Source organism: Siniperca chuatsi, linkage group LG12 (genome assembly GCF_020085105.1).
Source record: "Siniperca chuatsi isolate FFG_IHB_CAS linkage group LG12, ASM2008510v1, whole genome shotgun sequence".
Taxonomy (NCBI): Eukaryota; Metazoa; Chordata; class Actinopteri; order Centrarchiformes; family Sinipercidae; genus Siniperca; species Siniperca chuatsi.
Genome location: NC_058053.1, coordinates 5605231 through 5621939, shown reverse-complemented (window position 1 = coordinate 5621939; position 16709 = coordinate 5605231). Strand labels below are relative to the sequence as shown.

General features: G+C 39.9%; 1 protein-coding gene across 10 annotated transcripts in view; it reads right to left on the bottom strand.

The window, feature by feature from the left end:
* Window positions 1–15006, bottom strand: part of obsl1b (obscurin like cytoskeletal adaptor 1b) — a 36167-nt gene extending 21161 nt beyond the window's left edge. For 3 of the 10 annotated variants that reach the window (XM_044216955.1, XM_044216958.1, XM_044216963.1), the window contains exons 1-16: window positions 14672–15006; window positions 12071–13189; window positions 10336–10605; window positions 8892–9152; window positions 8461–8772; window positions 8067–8333; window positions 7567–7842; window positions 7096–7371; window positions 6557–6832; window positions 5971–6246; window positions 5402–5674; window positions 4934–5206; window positions 4755–4829; window positions 2692–4098; window positions 1959–2234; window positions 377–652 (exon numbers count right to left, since the gene is read on the bottom strand). In XM_044216955.1, the coding sequence (XP_044072890.1) occupies window positions 377–652; window positions 1959–2234; window positions 2692–4098; window positions 4755–4829; window positions 4934–5206; window positions 5402–5674; window positions 5971–6246; window positions 6557–6832; window positions 7096–7371; window positions 7567–7842; window positions 8067–8333; window positions 8461–8772; window positions 8892–9152; window positions 10336–10605; window positions 12071–13085 (5809 nt within the window). In that variant the 5' untranslated portion in view covers window positions 13086–13189; window positions 14672–15006. The remainder of the gene's footprint in view (window positions 1–376; window positions 653–1958; window positions 2235–2691; window positions 4099–4754; window positions 4830–4933; window positions 5207–5401; window positions 5675–5970; window positions 6247–6556; window positions 6833–7095; window positions 7372–7566; window positions 7843–8066; window positions 8334–8460; window positions 8773–8891; window positions 9153–10335; window positions 10606–12070; window positions 13190–14671) is intronic. The other 7 variants (XM_044216956.1, XM_044216957.1, XM_044216964.1 and 4 more) reach the window with 7 other exon arrangements.
* Window positions 15007–16709: the final 1703 nt, after the last annotated feature.

Here is a 16709-nt window from a genome sequence, read left to right as displayed (position 1 = left end):
GCTGCATGTTTAATAAGATATTTGGAGAGAAGATGTCCTGTATTATTTAATTTCACTTTTGTTAAAAAGTTAAAAATGGTCATCATGATTAGGTGTGAAAGGGAGTCTTTAAATTGACATAACATGACATGCGAAAATAAATTAACATAACAAATTAAGCTCTGCTTTTTTAACTTGTATCAATTAAATTGCAAAAATCATTATTTCAGAGGAAACCTGTTCCTTTACATTTAAAAAATTAGTTGACCAAATTAGGAAAGCAGAAAAACTAACCATTTTCTGTTAGGTGATTAGACAAACGTGACTTCATCACCTGCTCTTACAGTTAGTTGGCCATGCAAGACAGTGAAAGCGCTACAGAGTTTCAGAGCTTCACCTTTTACTTCCACAGCGAACTGGATGTCATCATCCTTTGACTCACAACGGTATATGCCAGTGTGAGCCCGCTCTGCTGATGGGACAACTAGACTCCTCAAATTTCCCTCTGACTGGATGTCTACTCCATTTTGAGGTAGGAGCTTTGTTCCATCCTTGTACCAACTGACTTGTCCGGTGGGGTCTGACAGCTCACATTGTAGAGCAATGGGACAGCCGGCCATGACCGCCTTTTTCTGGTCAACCTCAGATAAAGGTGAAAACTTCAGAAGCGGAGCTATGGGATTGAATGTAAAATAGAAGTGGTCAATAAGACAGGTACTATTTTTAACCAAATGAAGCAAAGCACAATCCTGAAACTTAAGCCTTCAGCAGCATATTCATCCATTAAAAAGACATGAAAATCGTTTATCCTAGCCAATAATTTTGAGTCAGTATTTATCAGAAAAGGTGTAGCTTATTATATATTATATTTTGTACAGTTAACAGACCTGGTAGACCTAATGTAAAAGTTACTAAAAATAACTGAAAGGGAAAATAGCACTTGAATGAATTTAGGTCTGACTGCGACCACAGTGGAAATTTAGTCAAATTAACTGAATTAATGAATTAATCTATGGATCCCGTGATTAAAATATGAAAGTTTTATGTACATAGTCTTGAGCCTTTTTTTCAGTAAATCTACATCTACATCTACACATTTTGGCATTGCTTAAGCACTTGTAAGATATTTCAGCCCAGAGAGTTTCCTTCCTTTCCAACACGAGGTTGGAAAGTTGGAGGCACTCCAGTAGCCAGTCATCAAAAATGAAAGAGACTGATGAAACACTGGCTGCTTGACATAACTTGTGTTACTTTTCTTTCGATGTGACTGCGAACACCTCAGGAAGTTAGGGTCAAAATAGCTCATCTGACTTTGCCAAAACTGCGTGCTTCTACTGCCTGTTCTGGCAGGGATTTTTTGCCATTCATGTGCCATTGCAAGCCAAGGTCTCATCGCATATTCAAGCTATCTGTTCTGCTAACCTCTGCTAAAGAATATGTTTTCTCCTTAAAGATTTCTTTTGAAAAACTTTAACATGTTCCCAGGATTTTCTGTCCATATTCGGAGCTAAATGGGCGTATACTACCGTACTGAATTTTGAGCACCTCAATATTTTAACCATGATAAAACAACAATTACTTTGTTAGCGTTTATCGACTACACCCATTCATCATCCTCTTCAGCACACTGGATATCAACATTAACAGCCTCTTCAGTGCTGTATTGGAAACCGTGTAAAGAATGTATGAACATTTAAAGAAATGCTCCAAGAAAACACTCTTAACTTCAAAGATTGCTCGGCATCAGGAAAAGGGTCTGGCTAGTTAGTCAGACATTTATCTTGTGTTTTTAACTCTGGCAATGTCTTAATTTTGCTTGTGTTCTATTTCTTGAAAGATCTACTGTACTTTAGGTTTATTTTATTCATCCAAAGTAATAAAATGAGAACTTACTTTTTATAAGCAAAGCAAAAGCATTTGGATGCACTTTACGCTGACAAAAATCTATTTGCAGAACAGATGAAATCAACTTTTGTCACCTTTAACATCCACATGAAACTGTACTGCATCATCTGTTGTCTTGCAGCTGTAAATCCCTGCATGAGACAGCATCGCTGACTGGAAAGCCAGTGTTCTTATGGAACCCTCTGCCAGCGTGTCTTGCCCAGATGCTTCACGTAGTTTTATTCCATCCTTGTACCAAGTAACTTGAGCGTTAGGATCTGATATCTCACATTGTAGCACTATGGGTTCACCAACTTCAACAGACTTGTTCCTCTCAGCCTCATAAAGTGTCGTAATTCTCACAGGCGGAGCTGGGGATTTTTGAGGTAACATCAAGAGAAAATTGCATCACTATTACTGACTACAACAAAAGTTTTGCTTTCAAACAACAGAAGAGCAAAATTTCACAAGATTAGTCATGCCAATAAATCTTAAGAGTTAAAAGAAGTCATAATAAAAGATGTGTCTTTATGTTATTAGTAATCTAACAAGAGGTATCTTTGGTTAGACCTAGTTATCTAGGCATTCAAGTTAGAATTTAAAGCTATGTATTTTCTCTTTTCCCTGTCTTTAATATTCCCCACAGACCGCCCAAGCTCAGAGTTTTACATTAACTGCTAAAGTAGTTTTAGTATGAACAAAATCAAGTAAATAAATGTAGAAATTGTCAAAATATCAAGGATTGCAAAAAGTAATCTCTTCATTTTCCACAATGTCAGCATTGTGCCCGTCCATTTTTTGTTTGATAATGCTAACCATTTAAATCACCTTCAACAGCCACCTTATTTGCAGTGACACTGTCACTCCAGTGACTGTCACATGTCCTTGATAGATAGATCTCTTCTGATTGGACAGTAGATGTCTGCTTGACATAATAAGGCTCTGCAAACTGGGTAGATGATCTTTGCCCAGAGTTAACTGTGCTGTCTACTTGGTCTTCTGTGGCCTTCATGGTGTGATGATGCCCTGGTTGGACTGTTGTGGCCTGCAGGGACTGACACAGCACCTCTGAATGGTTAGGTACTGCTGGTCCTGTGTGACAGAGGTCGTCCAATCTGACACATGCAGACTGCAAGTTGTACTGCTCCCCTGGTTGGACAGTTTCTGCCTCTTTAGAGTTATACAAGTCCAATGTTTGAAGAGATGCAGAGTTGGGTAAGTCACCAAGCTTCTCTGACTGGACAGTTGATGTCTGTAGGGGTCTGTTTAACTCCTCTGATTGGTCAGTTGCAGTCCATAAGGGGTTACAGGGCCCCTCTGAATGGACAGTTTCAGTTTGTAAGCAATCAAGAAGCTTCCCTGAGAGGACAGCTGGCATCTGTATGGAGCCGCAGAGCTCCTCTGATTGGACAATTGCAGTCTGTAAGGATTTCAAAGGCTCCTCTGACTGAACACTTGCAATATATAAGGATGTAAAGGGCTCCTCTGATTGGACAGTTGCAGTATGTGAGGATTTAAAGGGCTCCTCTGATTGGATAGTTGCAGTATGTGAAGAATTAAAGGGCTCCTCTGATTGGATAGTTGCAGTTTTTAAGGAGTTACAGGAGGTGTCTGAGTTGACTGTTGAAATCTGTAAGTGGTTAGTAAGGTGCTCTGACTGGGCAGTAAAAGTCTGTAGGGGGTTACCTAGCTCTGACTGGACAGTCAGCATCTGTATTGAGCCATGTAGCTCTTCTGATTGGACAGTTAGAGTCTTGTGAGTGGATTCCTCTGATTCAACAGTAGCAGTTTGTAGAAAATTACAAAACTCATCTGTCTGGACAGCTGTCTGCAGGGAACTATCAAGCTCCTCAGATGAGGCTTCTGCATGCTGTATATAGTAAATGAATTCCTCGCCTTGTGATTCTGTGGGCTGTTTAGTGTGATGGTGTGTGTCAGATTTCATTATTGTTGGCTTTACAGATTTACAGTAAACTGGAGATTGGACATTTATTGTTTGTTGATTGTTGGAGAGCTCCTTTGGCTGTTTAGTTGTAATCCAGTCAGTCATATATTCATTTGTTGACTGAGAAGTTGGCAAATGCCTGGAATGTTCTTCATTTGTCTGTGTATCTCCTCCCTTGCCACCGAAAATGCCAGAATTGCATTTTGAGGCCATGCAGTCAACGTCAACAGGATAAGCCTCTTCAGTGGACTTCTTCTTCTCTTGGTCAGAAGAGAGCCTTGGCGATGTAGCTATAAGCATTGTGATGTACACAGAGAAAGGTTTTCAGTGGTTGATGGTCTTAATACTTCTTCTCATAACAGAATTTTACATCAGTGTTGGTTAGCATGGAGTTATGGGATAATTCATTGCAAAGACAAACAAGAAGGTCGACCAGGTTTGGTCTAAAATTGAGCTCCTATATTTCCCCCTTCAACTGACCACTAATACTGATATACCATCAATCTGTACACTAACACCTTAAAAACCTAAAAAGTTCATGAATTTTCTTCTCTTTGATAAGAGTTTGTTGTCATTGCAACAGGGAGAGGTTCGGGACAGCAATGTGAATGAGAGGATCTGGTGATGAATAAGATTTAAGATGAACTTAAAGAGTTGTTAGCTGCTTGTTACAAGCAAAGATGGCTGTTAAAATGAAGAATTAAAAGACAACACATCATGTATGTTAGTATGAAGATCAGCTACTAAACACCCACATATTTGATTATGAGCCAAACACTGCAGGAAATGACATGAGAACAGGATTCAATATGACAAAAAGCAATTTTCTAAAGACAAAAAAAGATGCCTCAGATGATTGAGCTAACAGTAAAATACACCACTGTTGTTAGTGGCATGTATGTGCTGGGTTAACATGGATGACTGATGTTGAAATATATCAAATCACCTTTGACATCCACAGTGTATTGGGCAGATGCATCAGCTATCTCGCCAATCTCGTCACCATAGTGACACTGCTCTGCTGTTTGGACAAAGCCAAAGAGAAAACAATGAGCTGGGTGATAGCTTCACGTATGTAACGAAATACTTGATTCTTAATTGTGCATGTACTATGTGGAACACCACCTTTCATGTCAACATTTAACTGTGCATCACCAGACGTTTCACAGCCAAACCTCCCATCAACAGACAAGTCATGTGGCTGGAGGGGCAAGGCTTGGCTGCTGCTCTGTGATTCACAGTCAGCTTCCCTTTTTGGGTAGATCTGGGTTCCATCTTTGTACCAACAGGCTTTGGCAATGGGATCTGAAATCTCAAATTGTTGAACAATTGGACAGTGCGCTTCAGCAGACTCTGTCTTCTCAACATCAGGACCAAGCAGATGTGTCGGAGGTGGCACTACAGACAGTCATTGGGGGGATAATTTCAGTGTACATTACCGTAGATTTTTAGAAAAACTGACTTAAAAGAGATATTGTCAAAACTGTCACAAATATTAGCTCTGCACTGTGACAACAAATAAGAAGACAGACTAAAAGCTACATAAAGAGTTAGTCATGACTAATATATAACACATTTTTTTTTTTAAATCACCTTGATTTTTTACTATTAATTGGGCAACATCATCTGCTGTTGCACAATAGTATGCTCCCGAGTTTGAAGGATGAGTTGGTTCAATAACAAGGGTCTTCTTGATGCCTCCCATTTCAAAATCAGGCTCTCTATTAGAATCATGTTCTTTATCCCCCTGCCATGACACCTGGAAAGCAGGCTCTGAGGTTTCACATGTTGGTTCAGTTGGGCAGGTCGCTTCAAGTGACTGCATCTCCACCACCTCTGGTGAGGGCGACAACGGCAACGTTGGAGCTAAAGATGATGATTCATATTATAATTGCGGACTTAACAGTGCATGTTTACAAGGGGAACTAATCTGTTATATGACCAAATTCAAGGAGAAAAACTTTCTAAGGATTACATCGATATTTTCATTTTGTCAGTAGAGATTAATTTTTACCATGATTGAAGAAACAGTTACAACTTTACACAAAACACCACTTGAACAAAGACAGACAGATATGCATATTGTTAATGTTAGTTGCCCTCTAGTCTTCAGAAAGCTCTAGGACTTGCTCTAAGATTCAACAAATTTAAACAAAAATCACCTTTGATATCCACGGTGAAGTGGATAGTGTCATCAGAGGTTTCACAGCTGTATAGCCCTGAGTGCAAGAGCTCAGCAGATGGGATAATGAGTCTCCTCAACGTGCCATTACTCTGTATATCCCAACCATTCTGCGGGAAGAGCTTTACACCATCTTTATACCAGCAGACAGGCACAGTGGAGTCTGCAACCTCACATTCCAGCTCCAAAAGTTTGCCCGCTTCAAGTGACTTGGTTCTCTCAACGTCAAAGATAGTAGAGTACGTCACTGGTATAGCTAGCATTGGGAATTTAGGACAGCTAAATAAAATCAAGACTGTGGAAATGGACAGCTTGCAAAAATTTGACTGCAGAGCAGAAAATGAAAAGGGCTTTGGAGACTTTCAATTCAGGGCACAGCAGTCACAAAACATTATAACATTATAAATTATAAATAATATTTTCCTATGCGTTAACAGTTCTTTAAAGTTATGTGCATGAAACAGTCCTTCAAACCACATACAGTAGAAGCAGGGATTATTAGTGGCATCTAGAAAGAGGAGGTGGGATTACAATTTTAACGCACAAGATAAAAAGTGTAAAGTCACCTTTGATTTCCACTTGAAACTCCATGGTATCATCCTGTGTGGTGCATCTGTACACACCAGAGTGGGACAGCTCTGCAGACTGAACAACTAATGTCCTTGTGTTGCCCTCTGAGTGGATTTCTAATCCAGAGTTTGAAATGAGCTGCATTTCATCCTTGTACCAGCAAACGTGGGCCTCAGGATCCGACACCAAACACTGGAGTACAATAGGGTAGCCTGCTTCGATCGACTTGGTCCTCATTTCTTCAGGAATTGCTGAGAACTTCACAGGTGGAGCTATAGATATGTTTAGATCTTATGTCAACCTTAAATCAACCTCATGCCAGCCTTTAAGATTACTCAGCATAATCTATTTACTGACAACTAATTAGCTAACATGCTGTAAAAAAAGTCAAAGAATATGTGACAGCTTAGCTGCACTTTTAACGAGTGCTAAGAAGAAAGGCAACAGACAACATACAAAAGTGTCATCAGAGTTAGTTGCTTTGCTGAGGAGGAGCTTGTTAATGTTTCACATAGTTTAAGGTAAAACAAATCACCTTTGATGTCCACACTGAACGTGATGGTGTCACACTTTGTCTTGCAGCAGTATAACCCAGAGTGGAAAAATTCCGCTGAATGGACAATCAGTTTTCTTGCCACGCCGTCAGTTAGAATATCTACTCCAATTTGAGGATGGAGCTTTGACCCATCTTTGTACCAGTTCACCTGGGCAGAAGGATCTGAGAGCTCACATCGTAAAACAATGGGGTAGCCTGTTTGGATGGTTTTGTTCCTCTCAGCATCTGGAATTGCTGAAAACCTCACAGGTGGGGCTATGGATATTAGATATTTTAATGGATCATTAAGTTGTAAATGTAATATGTTCTGATAAGTAAGACTTCAAAAGAAGACTAAATGCATTTTTAAATAAAATGCAAAAATAAAAGATAAGAGGGGTAAAAAGTGACAGTAAAGATGGTTAGTCTCTGTGAAAGACACCAGTATTATAAGAAACTCACTCCACTCACCCTCTACTTCCACATTGAACCTGATGACGTCATCAATGGCATCACAGCAATACACTCCCGAATGTGAGAACTCTGCCGATTGGATGACAATTCTTCTCATGGTGCCCTCTGATTGGATATGAAGACCCTCCATTGTTTGTAATTCCATCCCATTCTTGTACCAGTGAACTGGAGCTGCAGGGTCCGACAGCTCACAGTAGAGAACAATGGGGTTTCCAATTTCTACAAATTTGTTTCGATCCATTTCTGACAGTGGTGAAAACTTGACAAGAGGAGCTGCAAATTTTAGAAAAACAATGAGAACTTTTGACATCATTGGATTAGGATAATGAACTGAAGGATACAGTGCGTTAGTGTCATCTTGCATTGTTGGTGCCAAACAATTTTTGCACATTTGTCTTACCACATTCCAGTTAAAACAAAATAAACAAACAAAAAACACAATCTTTGACCGACCGAGACACATACGCAAGCAAATTATGACAGTGACCCAAACGTACCTTGAATGTACATTGCTGCAGAATCCCGGATGCCATACGCAATAAATGTAATCTCAGCTCCATTGTCTGTATCACGTACTCCGCGAATGCGAAGAGATTGGTGTGTTCGTGACCGGCGCATGGAATAACGTTCATCCTCCTGAAGCTGAGTACCATTTAAGAACCATGTACCAATAACTGAAGCAGAGAGCTCAATAGAGAAGAGGGCATCTTGCCCCTCTGGCACCAAGGCATCCTGTAAGGGAGCTTGTATTCTGGCAACTGGAACTGGAAAAGAAAATCAGTTTATATATGATTTAGCAAGCAATGCCTCAACCATGCTGTGATTTAATCAATCAATGCAAATCACGGCATAATTGATTTAGCACATTTGTTTTAGTATAACTGAAATTACCCAAGTGAACAGCTCTAGGGAACTCAACATTGTTGCTCTTTCCGTATTTGTTTAAACTGCAAATGCGAAATCGATAATCGGCTTCACATGGTACGCTGTCACCAAGGATCTCCACAGAGGTTGCGGAGTCAGTGGTCAGGCACTGTAGCCACTCCTGTGAGCCAGTGCCCACTTCCTGTCGCTCAAGCACATATCCAGATGGAGGGTTCTTTCGTGAGTCCTGAGCAGGAACCCATGAGAGAAGAGCTGCATTAGCACGCTCTGTGTTGATCTGCACACTCACTGGACAACTGGGAGGACAATGTCTGGCCGCTGAAACAGGAAAAGCCCATCATGCATCAATGTCCCTTTGGATTGGAATAACTGATACATGCAATTTTTGTGCAAATATTGCATTTGGAATCCTATAATTTACAGATGAGGGACCTTACCTTTCACTCTTAGCTGAGAGGAAGTCTTGGATCTGCCTACAAGGAAAATCACAAGGCCAGAGTCTTGAGGCATTGTATTGACGAAAACCAGGATGTGAGTTCGACCAAAGGACTTAAGGATGGTCTGATGCGTTTCACGCAGCTCTACGCCATCTTTGTACCAGTGTATGTCCATTTCCTCTTTTTCTACCTCAACACAAAAGGCAGCATTTTCACCTTCCAATACATCCACTTTTCTTGGAAGTTTCCGCAAAATTGTCCCTGCAAGGAAACATTTTGACAGTGAGTGACTCCTTGGCACATTAGCAGGACAATGGTTTTGATTATCTAATGGACAACAAGTCCTACAAATGAAACAATAAAATATGCCATTTGTAACTGCCTGTCAGAACGACACATAAGTGTTTTCTGATCTGACACCCCAATCGTTAGGACAGCATCATTTGTCAGTGCCTTCCAAAATCGTTACAAATCAGCTTTGTAAAAATAATACTGTTTTCAGTCTGACACTGCTATGGTAAGGGTTTGGTTAGGCTTAGGCAATAAAACAACTTCATTAGGTATAGGGAACACTCATTTGGTTAAAATAAATAAAATTACTTAATTGTTAAGGTTAGGGTACCTTCATCATCAATTTTAAAGTGAACAGTGGGCTCCCATGTTGGTCCAACGTTTTGTTGACCCGTCCAACCACTCCCACCTCTTCCCTTTACAGACTTTGTGCCTCTATAACATGTCACACTATTTCTTCCTTTGTCCCCGGCATTCAAGAGTCATAATTCATTCGGCCACTACAAGGCTTTCTCACGTACACGTGTCATTTTGGGCATTTACTGAACAACAATACTATTTGTTGCTAGTTTGATGGAAGCTGTGTTTTCCAACTGGCACTGGTAGCAAAACCATTGATAAAAAGTACCACCACACAAAAACTGCTTTTTCAAATTACCTGACAAAAATTGAGACATCAGACTTGTTCACTGCTGTTAATTTTCAATCTACAAGGTTTTAACCTTGTCTCTCAAGTGCCAAACCGGCTCAAAGGAGGAGAGAAAAGTGAAATGGTATATTAAGACGGTAGTGCAAGTTTTTGGTCAGGCACGTGTTTCAAAATGATAGAAGGAAAACAGACAAATTAAGGGTAATGGCTGTCACAGTTTGAGTTAGATCAACTTTGGTGTTGATAATCCCAACCATAAATTAAACTGTCTCTTCTGAACTTTAAAATGTTTTTATTAAAAGGGTCCTGTTGTATCTAACAACCACATATTGGTTCCATAAAATTTTTATCAATTCCTCTCCACCCAGAACTATAGTAAAGATACCACACAGTCTGTATGTGAAACCATACTGTTACTTTATTGTGTGAATCAATTTGCACATCCTTTTGCATTTTTATCATGCTTTTCAAAGAAAGCTATTTTATTATTCCATCCTGATTTACCTTTCACAGCTACCTCTGCAATGCTTCTCCCCCCATCAGGCATCTCACAGAGGTAAATCCCATCATCATCAACTCCGATGTCACGGATAGTTAGTCGCCGTTTTGTTCCCCACTCCTCCATTCCATATTTGGCCCCTGGCTGCAGTCGTCTATCCTCCAGATACCATGTGATGGGAACAGAGTCCTCAGGAACTTCACACTCGAGAACAGCCAAGTCTCGTTCCCATACTTCTAGATCAATGAGAGGCTGCTTGAACCGCACAGGCGGCTCTGGAACCAGGGAGGAGAAAGAACACCAGTTTGATCAAGCCAACATGACATCTCAACTGATGTTGTTAAAAATCTAGCTTAAGCTGTTCATATTAACTTCTATCTATCAAATGGTAGTAGAGTTACTTGGTATACATAAACATAAATTCTTCAAGCAAGCCAACCCTGAGAAAACTCACACAACACATCATCTATGTCCTTGTAGTAAACACTGTAAATTGAAATATATTTGACAGTAAATTCCAGTGAAGGAAACAAGACGAGCAAAATCATGAGACAAGTGGCTCATTTAGTTGAGCAATGGAAAGGTCATTAACACCTTGGGGTGTTAGAAAGGAAATAAACTGTTTGTAACTGACACCATCAGACAGTACCAGACAGTTGTAAACAAAGGAATGTGGACTGTATTTAGTAGTCTGTGTGCAAAGCTCTTCATTTCCTTATCTTACTGATGTTTTAGTAAGATAAGGAAGTCCAATTAAACACACAAACAATGGATGAAATACACTCACCATCTACCATTTAAACATTTAAAATATACCCACTAGCCACCACTGACCATTAATCCTACCTCAATGTTCATTTCTTTCTCTCTGACTGATACGAGTTTGGACGTGAGAAATATGACCCCCTTACCAAAAGCTTGGGATGCACATTGATGCCCCCCTAGACCTTTCACAAGCTAAGTGACTTTGCAGACATCAAACTGCTGTTGGAATCCACCTCAAGCTGATGCACTTTGCCTGTTTAGATATCTCTTGGGTCGAATTTCAGATCATTAATGCATTTCATTAATCCTCCTGTGGACCCAGGATTGAATTGCTTTTAATGCAGCTGGTGCCAAATAATTTGATTACTGATTATATTTGAAGCTCACTGGCCTGCTACCCTGCCCTTTAATGAGTAAATTACCTGAAGTAGGCATTTGTGAGCAGCAACCTGCGTGATGCAATAAGCATTGTACAGTTTGTGCTGTTCTTTGCTTTGTAAAAGCATTGGTCACTTCTGTTACTAGCTTCTATCTTGAATAATGAGATAATAATCATTATTGTACCACTTAGGTATATACTTTTATTGTCTAACTGTTGTATACATGTTTGTAAGATTTATGTATATTAAAGCACATTAGTTCAGCATATCTGAAACAATATCATCGTGCAAAATAAACCGATTTTGATACCACCATAAAACTTTGAACATTTTTATTTTGCCCTCCTTGTCTGGCCCAACCCCAATAAATGATCTCAGAGTACCTCTTGGAAGAAATCTCCCTGACATCATCCTAGCATCAAATGGATAGAAATCTGATCCAAGAACACACCACACATTCACTTACTCCTTTACTGACTGCAAAAAGCATCACAGGCTGCAACAGTGTCTGTGTTTACTCTTGAAATTGTACCTAAATATCTTCACATTTTACAAAATTAAAACTTTGAAGCCACTGAAAATGATCTTGACTTACCCTTTACGGAGAGGTGTACGGCACTGAGGGTTTGCCCTGCAGTATTTGATGCAGCACAAACGTAAACTCCGTTGTCCTTCTGCTTACAGTACAGAACTTTAAGTGTGAAGTATCCTTCTCTGTCCTCATATAACAAATAACGCCTTCCAGACAGTATCAGCCTGCCGTCTTTCCTCCAAATTATTTCTGGTTTGGGTTTACCAGTCACAAAGCAGCGGAATTTGGCATGTTTACCCTCTGTCACTGCAAACATTTTCACTTTAGTTGACTTGGTCATGGTTTCGTCTTTGAGCCGGTTTGGCACTTGCCTTCCGCTCCTCTGTTTTCCCTGGTGGGCTTTCCAGTGGCCATTTGTGTAGCCATTACGATTTCCTTCTTCCTCATGTCCTGGGCCTGCATCAACGAGCAACACAGCTCCTGCCAACGCTTCCCCAAACTCATTCCTGGCTTTGCATGTATATACACCACCATCTGGTGCACGAGTCTTAAAGATCTTGAGCTGGAACCATCCACCGTCCTGGTAGCCCACACTGAAATGTGTGCTTTCAAATATTTCATTGAGTTTCCTGCCATCCTTTTCCCAGACGACCTCCGGTCGTGGGTTTCCCCAGAGCTTACAAGAGAAGACAGCATCTTCCCCACGACCGACGCGAGTGGAGAGAGGCTTGATGAGGAATCGTGGCTTATTTTCCTCTCGGAACTCTATCTCTTGTGCCTCACCTTCCACCTTCAGTGTGGCCGCTGCATATGTTTCACCAATGCTGTTCTTTGCTTTGCATATGTACTGGCCACTATCCTCTGTGGTCACAGCTGAAATGATGAGATTGTAAACATTTCCATCCTCAAAGACCCTGTATCGTCCTTGTGCGTCAATCTTTTCATTGTTTCGCTCCCAGATAACTGCAGGTCTTGGATCGCCACCAATTTGACACTTTAGGACTGCATCAGTTCCACTTTGTACCACCACAGGTCTTGGATAGGCCAAAAACCGTGGCGCACCACCAAACACATCCATTTTTGCTACTTTGTCAGCCTCAGTTCACCTTTAGCAGTCCATGAGAGTAATAAGTGGCAGTTATTCACCGGGGTAAGACGGTCCAACTTGTACTCTGCAAATTTCTAAAAAAGAAATAACAGACGGATTACTTTAATATCAAACAGCTTGTGTATTTGAGATATTATTTGCACATAAAAATAGTGAATTTGTAAGTTGTTATATGAAATAACTGTGTATGTTATAAGAGTATACTTTCAGGCTGTAATAAGGAAATGAACCCTTATGTTTTGGAATGCAAAATAAAACTTCTGTCATTCAAACACTCAGCCTCTGCCCCCTTTACGTGCATGTGTTTCAGCACAAACGGATGGTATGATTATTAGGGTTAATTGAATTAGATCTGTCTGCATGAGAGAAAAACACAGGCTAGCAGTGAGAGGGGGGACAGCCTAGTCCTACTGCAACAGCAGCCACAACACATAGCCAGTACAGCTGGTGCTGTATTTCAATGGGAAAGTGCTTAATATAGTACGCCCTAAATAAAGACCTGCGAGGGAGTGTGTGTCAGGTATCACAAAGAAGGCTCTGAAACCCGCGTGCTCACACAAAACACAGGCTGAAATCACGGTCTGCCCACCCAAGAGACCTTGCAGTCAAAATATGCTGAGCCTCCATCACGCCCTTTGTTGACAGCTCTGTTGGGGAATTCTCTCCTTAAATGTCACGGTTAAAACGCTTTGTCTGTCATATTCATAAATAAATATCAGTTAGGCGATCCTAGAAATTTTGTTTAAACTACAGTTTGTAATTTTCTCTCTCCCACTGAAAATTATGCTCCCCTACTGACCATTTGTGTCAAATGCCTAAAACTTGATGAACTTGAAAGAATATATTTATCAGTAAGCTTGGGATTGTTGTAACTTTTGGATGCAGGAAGGTTTCAGGTCTCGAAGAAGATAATCTTAGGATAGTGTTTTTGAAGCCACCTAGCTGGCCATCATAATATTACATATTATTTATTTTGAAGAATATATTTTACTGAAACATTTAATAACATTTAATAACAGTATTTTAATGATAATAATCATAATAAAATATTGTTGCTATTCAAATACAAAAAACCCAACCCATGGTCAAATACTGAAAAACTGAACAATACTGTCTTGTGTTCTTTCACACTTTTCAAAGTATTGTCAATCCTTATGTCAGACGCATGCCAACTAAAAAAGAAATCAAGCTTCTATATGATTATATTTTTTGCAGTTAACCATAAAAATGGTAGGTAAAAATTAATATTTAAATATTGATGTAACTTAAAACTTAACTGAATTTTGATGGAAAACTAATTCGTATAACAGTTGAACATATTATTTGATATAATTGGGTCTTTACATTCATTTTATAAGTTGTACAAAACATCTTTGTCACATGTTTTATTCCTGTCAAAATGTTTTATTTACACAGTTTGGACATTGCGTTGAAAGTGTCTATTCCCTCCGGAGGTTTAAAGAGAGGAGATTAACCCCTGTGTTTACTCGTCTGATTTAATTGGAATGACCTCTGCCCCTTGTGAATCTGTGCTGTGTACCCCTCACACGACCTACCTCACTTCAGTCGCGGGGAATGACCATCAACATACATTCCGCACTTGCAATCTCTCTTCGAGGTAAGAAGCAATGCAACCCGTCTCCTGAAGGCTGAGTAATGTCCCAAGTTGACTTCAGATTCAGACACATGCTCTCCTCAAAGGTCCCAAGTTCTATTCCAGTACATCTATGTAGACGTTTGTCCAGTAGGAGGGATAGAAAACAGAACTGCAGTATCCACACCAGCTTCCCATTTAACAACTTCAGAGTGGTCCCCCAATCTCTGTGTCGTTCAGGCCTTAGGCACCCCAAGTGTCATTGTTCGTGGAATACCGTTAAATGCTTTTGCAGCTGCTGCTGTCCCCTAAAAATACTGGCTGCCTCAATGACAGCAGTGAAGATAAGTTGGGCACTTCCATTCACTTGCCAGCAGGGGCTAAAGATAGTTCAGGTGGCCAGTGCAGGGCAGACTGCTTAGCTTACTTGAGGCTTTGCAATACAAATCTAAGGAGAAGAGCAAGTTTCTGGTCTCAAAATATTTTAAAGCTCACCTTCATTAAATCTCCAAAATTTGTTTAATTCACAAGATACCGTCTGTCATCTTTCACAGTAGAGTATTACAGTGTGCTGACAGTAAGAAAGCAAGTAACAAGTAGAAGGAATTGTAAATTAGTTAAACATGGCTCAGAAAGTTCCACCTTGTTGCATTCTTATTAGGTTGGTAAAAATTAACAGATATAATATCTAAGAACAAAAAGCAAAAATAAATAAATTGATGTTGTTTTATGGTTCTTTAACACCATGAACTTCAACATGTCTATATTTACCAGCATGTAGAATTCTGAAAACAGTCAAGCCTCTGATAATTTACAAATAACAAGAGATAGAAGAGGAGGAAACCTTTGGTTACGCCCAGGCTTGGAGCAGCGATTTTAAAAGTCTGGGAGTTGTAAGGGTGGGCAGTGACCACCGCAAGCCCTGCCACCTTTGGCCTCCATTCCAGTATCCACATATACAAATAATAGCTCAAAATGTATATTGTAGCACCACACCCTTCACCCACTACTACATACTATATTCACCAGCATTCAACATCCCATAGTATTAAGCAATGACTTTAGACTGTTTATGTTGGTTAAAAAACAAACTTTACACAGTTAGTTACTATTCAGAACACATTACATTACATTCATCCCCTTCCTGTCCAGTGAATGAGTGAAAAACATGTACCTCCAAATTTGCAGATTTTGAAAGTGAATGTTTGTAAAACTAAGTGTTCCTTTATGGGTTGAAATTCTTCTACTTTTTAAAGAAAATAAACAATTTTAAAACCGCTTGGATAAGCTGGAAAATGCATCACAAAGCTACACACACATGCTAATCTTATAGAGCATGATGCATTAATGTAGATTAAACTACCGAACAGTATATAAATTAGTTCAAATTAGCTCAACCTTAAAAATCTACAGCAGTAAAATGCAACATACACATTAATGCAGCAGCAGATATAATAGGAAAACACTGACAGTGAACATTTTACTGCACTATGAGTACTTTTACTTTAAGCACTTTTACTACATTTTGCTGATGATACAATTTATATACTTCTACTGGGCATGTAGAGGTTGCTAAAAAAAATAACCCTACAGAAGCCTGAACTATTAGATGAAGGAAACTGTTATGCCTGGGGAAACCATTATCGCTAGGGCACACTTTAAAGCAACCTTTCAATTGCGTACGATGCATCTCCTCCAGCTGGCAGAACTGCAGAATGTAGTCTTTTGCCGAAGCCATGAAGAATAGTTGTAAATGCAGATTTTAGGCTCTTATTTGGGGTTGTGGGTTAAAGAGCAAACAACCACACAGCAAGTAATGGAACTAACGTTAGCTAGGTTATGGGTTAGCAAACTGTCGCTACAGTTGCTGCTAAGCTAACAGCCAGAGAGGACGAGACGTTTCCCAGAGCCAGCACAGCAGCTCCAGACAGCGATACTCACAACTCTCCTGCTGCTGTAGCTAACATCACAACAGCAGCATATCTTGGCAAACTAGAAAG